At 37.8% G+C, this 10,788-nt stretch overlaps 2 protein-coding genes across 2 annotated transcripts in view; one reads left to right on the top strand and one right to left on the bottom strand.

Moving 5' to 3' along the window:
• LOC131993130 (calcineurin subunit B type 1) overlaps positions 1–5,685 on the top strand; it is a 35,278-nt gene extending 29,593 nt beyond the window's left edge. The window contains exon 6 of the mRNA XM_059358876.1: positions 3,449–5,685. Coding sequence (XP_059214859.1) covers positions 3,449–3,496 — 48 coding nt within the window. The 3' untranslated portion in view covers positions 3,497–5,685. The remainder of the gene's footprint in view (positions 1–3,448) is intronic.
• A 65-nt stretch (positions 5,686–5,750) lies between these two features.
• Positions 5,751–10,767, bottom strand: pno1 (partner of NOB1 homolog). Its single transcript, XM_059358875.1, has 7 exons — positions 10,469–10,767; positions 8,737–8,883; positions 8,567–8,650; positions 8,009–8,069; positions 7,788–7,905; positions 6,448–6,518; positions 5,751–6,318 (listed from the first exon to the last, which is right to left on the bottom strand). Exons 1-7 carry the CDS (start codon positions 10,664–10,666, stop codon positions 6,251–6,253), a joined length of 747 nt encoding a protein of 248 aa, XP_059214858.1. The 5' UTR covers positions 10,667–10,767; the 3' UTR covers positions 5,751–6,250.
• Between the last annotated feature and the right edge of the window lie 21 nt (positions 10,768–10,788).

Raw genomic sequence — 10,788 nt, forward strand, 5'->3', positions numbered from 1 at the left:
GTGTATTTTCAGGATGGCGCTGGAGAATATTAGATCCCGTCTGTAACAAAACACTTGGCGGTTCAGGGAAGAGACAGTGTGAAATGGTTTCAGTCCGGTTTGTAGTAGCACTTTTCTGAACACTGTGAAGTGAAAGAAACTGTAACAAAGAGGGTCTAAAAATAGGACGGTGGGTATATATAAATTTCGTCAGGAGGTTGGTCGTAGTAAAAGGAAAGTGTTTTCACCTTCAGTGCTGCGAGATTTCAGTGGTATAACAACACATGTCGGGTGTTAAAATGCAAGTATGGTGATGAAATTGTGTCAGTTAAAAGGGCATGACATTGATTTTTACACACAAAGTTCAGTTTGTTTGTTATTTGACGTGAAGAAAAGAGATGAGCATTACTCAGCTTGTGAAAACAGTCGTATAGGCTTTACAAAGTTTGAAAGAAAATATCCCTGATGATGTCATCACGGTCATTCTGCATTGGATGGGGAGATTTTATCATTAAAGATGCAATTGAGATGCATTATGGGAAATGTAGGATCCAGTTTTTGCAGCTTGAACCCAAAAAGCGACTTCTCTTCCTCTGCTGCTTCAGTTTGACCTGTTCTTATTATGTTTTACAATTCCTCAGCTCTATGAAAGGGTCATACTAAATCGCAGGACTTCCCTTTTTAATACACAATTGTTAAATGTAATTGCAATATGGTTAATTGGTTTATTGTCTAAGTCACTTTTCCTCAAACAACTTCACAATAGACACTGCTTCCTTTGGTCCTCAGCAAAACACCTTGACGTACAGTAGTTGTGTTCATTCCGAAAGTTACATCACTGATACTTGAAATGCTCGAGTTTGCTACTACACCGCGTTCCAAATTATTACGCAAATTGTATTTAAGTGTCATAAAGATTACATGTTTTGTTTTTCAATTAAACTCATGGATGGTATTGTGTCTCAGGGCTCTTTGGATCACTGAAATCAATCTCAGACACCTGTGATAATTAGTTTGCGAGGTGAGCCCAATTAAGGAAAAACTACTCAAGAAGGGCGTTCCACATTATTAAGCAGATGACCATTTCCAAGCAATATGGGAAAGAAAAAGGATCTCTCTGCTGCCGAAAAGCGTGAAATAGTTCAATGCCTTGGACAAGGTATGAAAACCTTAGAGATTTCACAAAAACTTAATCGTGATCATCCTACTGTTAAGAGATTTGTGGCTGATTCAGAGCACACACGGGTTTGTGCAGATAAAGGCACAATGAGGAAGGTTTCTGCCAGACAAAAACATCGGATTAAGAGAACAGCTGCTAAAATGCCATTACAAAGTAGCAAAAAGATATTTGAAGCTGCTGGTGCCTCTGGAGTCCCACGAACATCAAGGTGTAGCATCCTCCAGAGGCAGTTATGCGTTATTCTATCAGTTATTCTATTCGGCCACCCCTAACCAATGCTCACAAGCAGAAACGGCTGCAGTGGGCCCAGAAATACATGAAAACGAATTGTCAAACAGTCTTGTTCACTGATGAGTGCCGTGCAACCCTGGATGGTCCAGATGGATGGAGTGGTGGATGGTTGGTGGACGGCCACCATGTCCCAACAAGGCTGCGACGTCAGCAAGGAGGTGGCGAGGCATGTTTTGGGCCGAATCATGGGGAGAGAGCTGGTCGGCCCCTTTAGGGTCCCTGAAGGTGTGAAAATAACCTCTGTAAAGTATGTGGAGTTTCTGACTGACCACTTTCTCCCATGGTACAAAAAGAAGAACCGTGTTTTCCGTAACAAAATCATCTTCCTGCATGACAATGTACCATCTCATGCTGCAAGGAATACCTCTGCATCATTGGCTGCTATGGGCATAAAAGGAGAGAAACTCATGGTGTGGCCCCCATCCTCCCCTGACCTCAACCCTATTGAGAACCTTTGGAGCATCCTCAAGCAAAAGATCTATGAGGGTGGGAGGCAGTTCACATCCAAACAGCAGCTCTGGGAGGCTATTCTGACATCCTGCAAAGAAATTCAAGCACAAACTCTCCAAACACTCACAAGGTCAATGGATGCAAGAATTGTGAAGCTGCTATCAAATCAGGGCTCCTATGTTAAAATGTAACTTGACCTGTTAAGATGATTTTGATTGAAATAGCTTTTGATTTCAGTAAATATGACCTCCGAATGCTGGAAAATCCAAAAATGAGCAGTTTCAGTTCTTAAAAACCTATAAAATGTTATAAAACTCTGCCATGCGTAATAATGTGGAACAGTGCATTTTAAGTTTTTTATTTTTGAAAAAATACTGTTATCATTGGGAGGTTTGTCCAATCACATTAGAATTAATTAAACTAACGGTTGATGACTTAAATTATGCTGACTGTCATTTGCATCGACTATTTAGGAAAATCGGAGAAAAAACTCAGTTGCATAATAATTTGGAACACAGTGTATGTAACATCTGTCTTTCTTCATTTATTCTTGAATGCACTGTATCAAGCAACGAGAGACTGAGCTGTACCCAGCATGCCTTTCAGCTGTGTCAACAGGGGTCCCCTCTCTATACACTACTAATAAATATGTTCCATAAAACTCAAGAGCTCGTACTTCACACTTTGCAGGTGTATCGCTGACGACCAGTGGAAGGGCAGTGTCAAGTTGATCTAATGAACAGTGGTGGAGGATAAAGAAGTGTATGCATACGTACAGACTCTCTCTATTTAGTTGGATTTATCCAGGGAAAATACTAAACATTTACTTTTTTCTGTTTTATATCATTTTAAATTTAATTTTACATGAAAACTATATCATGGACAAATTTTAGTCAATTTTGTAGTGTGAATGTTGATTTTAAATATTATATCTTAATCAATAAGGCATAATTTGTAGTGTTTGCACTGTATTTAGCATACTTTTTACACCAGAGCCTAAAAAAGTGGGATTAATACACTATTTTATGTTGAAGTGTTGTTGTTTTTTACTCAGAATAGGCTTTTTTCATAGCCAACATTATGACTTCACGGTGGGACACATCACAGGTGTGATCAATAACATTAATTACAACTGTTTTCCATTTAGATTAGCAGCTGCAGGGCTCATGCTGGTTCACCATTATAAGGCTGAGGTGCAGCACAAAAGCCATTTCGGGGCAAGCTGAGTGAATGTAAAATCAATGTAGAGAGCATCAAAACTTACCAAATGATTTTTCCAGTTCAGATCTAATGGTTGTTGATCCCCTGTGGACTTATTTAGCAAGTTATCTTCTTGGATGTTATTATCTGCTCTTGCTTTTCCAAATGTTTGTACACAGATATGAAACTGATATAAAATGTTCTTACATGCACCTAAATCCTTCGGAAATAAAACACTGTTATGAGTAACACCTGTGTCAGAATGTCTGTTCTCACTAACTTTTATATTTACAAGCATTGGATTAATAAATGTATTTTCTTTTCCCTCTCTCTTGCTCCTTCTTCCAGGTGGTCGGGGGTCTCGATATACACAAAAAGATGGTTGTGGATGTGTGAGCGCGCCTCTGCTTGCTGACTTCCCCCTCCCCCCTTCCTCCTCAACACTCGCTTTCTCCACCATCTCTGAAGATCTGCTCAAGACGTCTGGCAAAGCGCTCTCTGTGTAACTCAATGGAAGTATTCTCTCTCTCTCTTCTCTTCTTCTACTCTCTCTGTGAAGCCACTTTTTCTTTCAGAAACCACAGGCCTCGTGAAGCCAACTATGAAGTGTTATTGAACTGTAAATCCTCTCAATAACCCGGTCGTAGCACTTTAAGAGACTGAAAGACATCTTATTTGTCATTTGCAAAGAGCAACTCCGATTCTGGATGAGGGGGGAGAAAGTGAGGAAAGGGGGCGCAGAGAAGAGGCTGGTTGGCTTGTTCATATTTCATCCTTTTTCTTTTTTTTGTTAATTGTTTTTTTTATATTTATTTTTTGTTCTTGTCTTTTATAAAGAAGAAAAAATACAAGTATATCAATGGTTGTCTCGTGAGGGGAAGTGTATAGCATTTTAACACTTGACTTCCAGTACAACTAGAAAGTAGGGTATGAAGTGCCAACCAGAACATATCCAGAAACCAGTCCAAGTTATTACCTATCATCACCGCTGTCCTTCATACCGGACAGACTGGCTCACTTCCAACTGCACCACCTCAAGTCAAAACTAAATTTTAGATGTGGTCGTTTTAGCTTGCATACAGGCAGTTTGGATTAGACCAGTAAAGGTTCCAGACACAGCAAAGCAACTGTTTTTTTCTTTATTATTTGTGATAAGACTGATAGTTTAATTCATACATAAGAATGTGTTTATATTGTTGGAGATTATTTCCTGTCATGAAACCATAGGTAGATTAATCAATGCCAAGAAAATGTCTTTCCAAATGTAATCTATGGCTGCAAACTGCTACATGCTTTAACCTCAATGAAGCATTTTGTGTTTACCAGTGTGCATCCATAAGACAATCTCCAAAGCAAAGAATAGCTGTGCACTCACACTGACAAATAAACTGTAGTGGAGTTGTTAGATTTTTATTAAGAACAGAGAGGCTGGATGGTAGAAAGGAGAGGGATAGTGGAGAGATTGTACACTGTTTGTGCGAGTACATCGCCGTTTAAGAGACTTATCTGCAGGCAGCATTTTTTTAACAGATATGTGTATATTAGGTAATCAAAGTGCGCTCATCTGTACGAGCAAGAGGAGAAGCTTTGCCTCTGCTTTACACGACGAGCCCGGCTACCTTTCTCAGTACAGCGCAGGACGGTTTAGTTCTTAACACTTAACCACGTTGGCATGATCAGTGTGCAATGGGATAGACTGTATATTATAGGTTCTCTTTTTTGGAAAGTGTACATTTCAAAAGTTGGCTTCCTCTACCACTTCTTTTTTCTGTCAGTCACCTCATTTTCTCCCCTCCCACCCACCGATACGAACAGGGAGGAACAAACAACCAAATTTTAATATCCAAGAGGAAAAATGCTTCCTACTATAACCGGCGTCGGGGATAGCTTTTATTTTGCTTTGGAGGCCGACTGCAGGTTTGAACAGGAGCTTTCAGTCCGAGATGTGACATCAGGAGCGCTCTGTGGTCCCTTACCCCAAAGCTCTGCACGGCTTGGGCCTCCCTGTGCTTGCATGACATGGAAAATATATTTTTTGTTGTGCATGTAGATCCATTTTTTTGAAATAATCCTCTTGTTTACACATGGATGGTGATATTAATATATTTAAGAATTTAACGGTATACAATATGGATGTTGCCAAACTTTGGTAAATGTACACATTATGAGAGGTAATCCAAATGAACTGAACTACGTGTAACTTTTTGTATTTTACCCGGGTCAGCCAGATGCTTCTATTCCAGTAAAGTCGCATATCTGATCCTGTCTCAAACTGCCACACACTGTACTCAGCTTAAAGGGGAAATTTTGATGTTTTTTTTCTCTTTCTTTTGTATATAAGTATTTGTTAAATGCAGTTCTGGCTCTCTGTATAGTTCAGACCGCGCTTTAGTTTGTAAGTGCTATTTTTCTCAGAGGGACTTGGGTTCTTTTTAGTTTGTGTGGGGATATATGGAAAGATTTAAGTTTGAGAACCTTTTTTTTCCTTTTTCTGCATGCTGCATCTTATGCTGTGGGACTGTTGGAAACTTGATACTGTATGAAAATTAAATAAAATTTAAATAAACTTTGAAATGTTGAAAGTACTATATTTCCTCTTTAGGATGTTATTGACTGGATGCATCGTCATAAGAAACTTGATTTGTCTGGCGGCAGCATTCAGTCATTTTTAATTAATGAAAACACTGATTCCAGAATAACTGGGACATTGTCCAAAATGTAAATAAAACATGATGCGATTATTTGCTAAGCATTTTAGACATATATTCAATCCAAACCTGTACAAAGACAACATGTGTAATGTTTAACTTTTAATTTTTGTAAATATATGCTCTACTGCTTTACACAGCATCCCAACTTCTTTGGTAATATGGTTGTTGTTCCTGGTCAACCTGACATTTTATACACTTTAGTGACAAATAATACTCATGTTTAAGTGGGGGTTGAAATTATTTATTTACACAAATGTATATGTGAACTGTCTTACTGCACGCATTATGATTTTGCCTCATGTTTGGGTCAACTGATCCAAAAATGTGTGGACTTAATGCGTCACAGAGAAACCTGAGGTGTCAACAGTCACAGATCAACATGGGAACTCTAGCAGCTGACGGGGGGGAAGGATAAATACACACAGCAGCCAATAGGACTTCAGAATCTCTCGGCAGTCCGGCTAGCAACAACCCTGATGTTGCCGTAGACCTTTGAAGGTGGACTTCCTGTCAGGGCGAAAGGGATTTAAAGGTCATTACTCATCACTACATGTGGATTCATGAGTTCAGTTCCAAAAAAAACATCAACTTCTGTTACACTGCATTAATCCATATCAAAACAACAATCTCTCTTACCTAAGATTAAGTTACATATTGCTGTCCGGGCCATCTTTATATTCTGGAAAGACCCTAATATGTGAACTTTTCTGTTGAGAGACAGATGGAGGAGTGTTAAAAATGTTTTCGTAAAGGCAAACAACAAAAGACATTCCTGTAGGGTTTGTATACTGAAACTTATTTGAAAGAAACATTTCTTTGAGGTAAGATTTCATGATTCCCATGCTGGTAAATATGTCACAATGGTATGTTTTTTTCGCCTGATATAAGACAGAATTGTCAACTCGTTGCAATATGTTTCCATCTTGCCTGCAGTCTGATTTCTGTGAGGGAGGGCGACTTCATTTTCTCTAACTAATCACTAGAGTCCAACATATCCACCTGAATCTAATGTTATTTCCGTTATTACATGTGTAGCCATGGTAACATACTGTGTTTGCTGTGTTTTTAAGACTACAATGTCGGGAGACACTGATAAAATACGACAGCTGCGTCTAACCTGTGCGTACAGTCTGTCTATAGTGGTCGCAATTGTTGCCATTACTCTTCCTTGGTTCCTGCACACAGCTTGAAAGCAGCATTAGTAACGCCCATAGTGTTGACTTTGTTAATCGTTAGTCGCCCCATGGAGCTCACTGGATTGATTGGTGTTGTTTTTTTAAATCGTGAAACCCGTCATGAAGCCAGACAAATCAGTGAACTCGGTGGAGTGAGTGGATTCAAAGTATACATCTGCGTTTTACAACAAAACACAAAACCTGTTAAAACCAAAAATAGTTAGGTCAATATTAAACGGTCTTGCACTGTACAAGTAAAAAGAACATGAATCAGTGCAGTTTAGGGCCAGTAAATTGGTCTGTTGTACTGAAATGTGAAAACAGTACAAGCTCATAAATAAGTATAGATATGTTGCTGACTTTGTCATTTGGAAATGATTTAATTTTACAGTAATTATAAAAAATAAACTATACAGCACCTTTTAAAACATAATTACAACATGATTTAAATGGTTGAAACATTCTGGAATGACATTTTTTAAAAATCAGACAATTAGAGTAAAAGTGAAAATATAATACCAAAAGTAATTTAAAAAAGAAGGAAATAACACTAAAAACATAAAACATGTTTGAAATAAAATGATGTGCTTGCATAAACAAATTAAATTTTTTTAAGATATGTTTGAGAAGTGAATTAAAAAGATGACACTGATTCTGCAAGTCTGAGATCCTTGGTAGGATTTTAAAGGCTGAAATAACCGATTTAAAAATAAGCCAACAGTATGATAGTCACGCTAATAAAATAGTAACAGCAACATTGTCATTTTGCAGCAATGACTCAGAAGGGGTAGGCCTACTCACGTCTCTGCAAGCACAATGCGAGTCTTTGTGACATTTTCAATGGTGAACTTGGTTTTTCCTCCCTTCCCTGCTATTCTCCCGATGGCTCTGGATAAATGGTCTCCCTTCAGAGGTTTCACTGCCAAGACACGCACCATGAGAAAATATTTTAATACACAACAAGAGGACACAGCAGGAAAAGGAAAAGTGCTCAGTGCAAACAAGCATCAGTGCCATCTTACCGTCTGTGACATCAAAGGTTTCTAGGAAAAGCTCATCTAATCTGATGAGAGCTAGAGCATCCTGGGAGGAGAGAGTTCATGTGTTAGATCACAAAACAAACATCAAGGATCAAGCATTGTGCCAGCCATTATAAAGCTAAGTGGTCTGAGTTTCTGCATACACCCAGTAAAATATTACCTATACAGTCTATGAAACCTGAATGAACTTGTACTGCTTTAAAAAACTTTCAATGAAGGAATATCCAACAAAAGTGCATTAAAAAATACAAAATTAATTTCAGTTTACAAACTTGTTTTCTTGTGGCTTCATCTTATTGGCAGTAGGCGGTATTGACTTGTTAATAACATTACATATTTGATAAAAGGTCAACATAAGCACACCAATAATAAACTATCTTGTTCCTAAACCTCTACCACTGAACCCAAACTTTACTTTGGCCTGACAAATACACATTTTCTCCAAAAACAGGCAGAGAAACCCGATAATATAATAGCCACACCACTGCTGTGAAATGAAAGCCCACACAACTCACTAAAAACTTAATTCAGTGTACTTACTTCAACCTGGAATCCCAGAACAAACGCTCTGACAAAATCTGCTGCTTTTGTGAGTGAGCCAATGTCCTGTGTGTCTTTGCATGTCTGAAAGCAGAAAAAAGGAATATTACACACACTGTGGACACAAACAGTACAGGTGGGCATTACTTCAATGTGATGGTGAAACTTACTTTGATTTCAACATTCCTAGTTTTCAGGTTGAATCTAACTTGAAGCTGCAGGTTTTCTACGATGGGGGTGAAAATCTTCAGCCAGTTTTCTTTCAGCGGGGTGTATCTGTGAGCTGGGACGGCCACTTTGCGCATCTCATCTGGTCCCTGAAACAAAAACACATCAATTATCATCACACTGTGGAACAACAGTAACAAAGATGAGTTCTGTGGCTAAATGGGTATTTATGTGAATATCATCATAGCTTCTGAAAATTACAAAATCTAACAATGCCACAATTAAAAATGAAAGTCCACATTCACTTAAGACTGGGTAGAAGTATTAGAAACACAATGTACTAAGGTATCAAAATTAAAGCACACTTGTCATTGTGACTGATTGTTCTTTTCAGAATTTAATTACTGATGCATTAATTTGAAATGCTAATTTTGAAGTTGTGGGCGGTCCTACTAATCCTCATTCTGCTGGATAGGTATTAGTTAGGAATATTTTGTGAGCTTGTCCAATGTTTTGCATTTCAAAATATATTCTGCAATGCAGCTGGTGCCTGCAGACCTTATATAAATGTATTGTTTGTAAGCATATGCAAGTGTATTTACTTGACTCCATTTTATACAACCTAGATCTCTACTCCACAATATCTCAAAGACAAATATTGAATGTTTTACTCTATCTCTAGTTGTGGTGATTTTGAATGTTTGTGATAATCTAAAATTAAATAATACTAATAAAATAAAAGCTTTAAAACTCTGAATCAGCTGAAATCGTCACAAAGCTGAAAAGAGGGCTGTAGTTCTGAAATGTTGTAATTTTAAATTTCCAGATAGTCTGAAGAATTAAGTATTTTTCTGAGTAGAAGTGAAAAAAGCAAACCCTCAAACTAGGGCTGGCCGATACTGCCAAAACCTTAGCTCCCAATATAGTTATATTGTCATATCTCATTAACAATATAGACCACAATATAGCATGTTTTTTGGTCATCTTAAAAATAGTCTATTTGAAATAACTACATGGTAAAGCCTATTTTGTATACTCCTGTGTAAATTACATAATTGACAAATTAAAGCATTTTCTGATTTAATTAAGAACGTTTGAACATTTTCAAATGATTACTACAGAGAAAAATTATATTTCAAGCTATACACAGACGCTGAATGTTCAGTAGGATGTATATACAAAACAGCAATCTTGAAATGATATTCCCTCAAAATAATTAGTTAGCATGCGTTTGTTACTATCAATTTATACAACATAATTGTGAATCAAAGTATGTCAATGTATGCTTTTATCATGATGCAGTTCTATTGTAGTTTCTTTCTCTTTTTTCCTTTCCTAAAACCTTTTAATTAATTTCCTTATGCTTTTATTTACTTGTTTACCTTATTGTTATTCAAATAATAATATTTTACAATGATTAGTTACTCACTATAAAACATATGCATTTGCAGTAACTACTAGTATGAACAGGATATGTAAACAAACTTAAATTGCCATTAACTCCAGAGCTCCTTAAGCCATGAAGGAAGTAAAGTATCTGAATACTTCTAACACCACTGTTGGTTCACAACATACACCAGCTTTATTTAGTACAATCTCAAGACTCTGCTGCGCAAGCGCAAAAGTTTGTGGCCACTTTGTGACAGAGACAAATACAATTAAATACATTTTCATGTGTCTTCATATTATTTAACATTGACACTACACAAAGACACGTATACAGATGGTAATTACCCTTAATTTGTCGCTTGAAATTGGTGGAAACTGCGGCCGCTTACTCGCCACGGGCCCCTCCGTGTCCATTTCCACTCCATCTTGTTCACGTTTTCGCTTCTGAGTCTTTTTAGACTTCACCTTCGTGAAAGGCTCCGCGTCTTCTTTGCTCTCCACAGCAGCGGCAACATCGGGGGTTGTATTTTTATCGGTGTCCATCCTTGAAACTAATTTTATTTCTGATTAAACAGCCAAAAAGTGAGGCAGGAGAGTGGCTACACAGGCATGAGGGTATCCTCGTGTAACGAAAAGGACCCAAACAGCCACATTGGCAATGCCTG

The sequence above is a fragment of the Centropristis striata genome, chromosome 20 (assembly GCF_030273125.1).
Source record: "Centropristis striata isolate RG_2023a ecotype Rhode Island chromosome 20, C.striata_1.0, whole genome shotgun sequence".
In the NCBI taxonomy this organism is placed as follows: Eukaryota; Metazoa; Chordata; class Actinopteri; order Perciformes; family Serranidae; genus Centropristis; species Centropristis striata.

Bases quoted from the DNA above. Each gene is read 5' to 3' on its own strand.
- pno1 (XM_059358875.1), bottom strand. From the start codon at position 10,666: ATGGACACCGATAAAAATACAACCCCCGATGTTGCCGCTGCTGTGGAG. The intron at 8,884-10,468 runs GTAATTACCATC...TTTTTGTTTCAG, and splicing joins TTTCAAGCGACAAATTAAGG to GGACCAGATGAGATGCGCAA. The intron at 8,070-8,566 runs GTAAGTACACTG...CTCTCCTCCCAG, and splicing joins TTCTGGGATTCCAGGTTGAA to GATGCTCTAGCTCTCATCAG.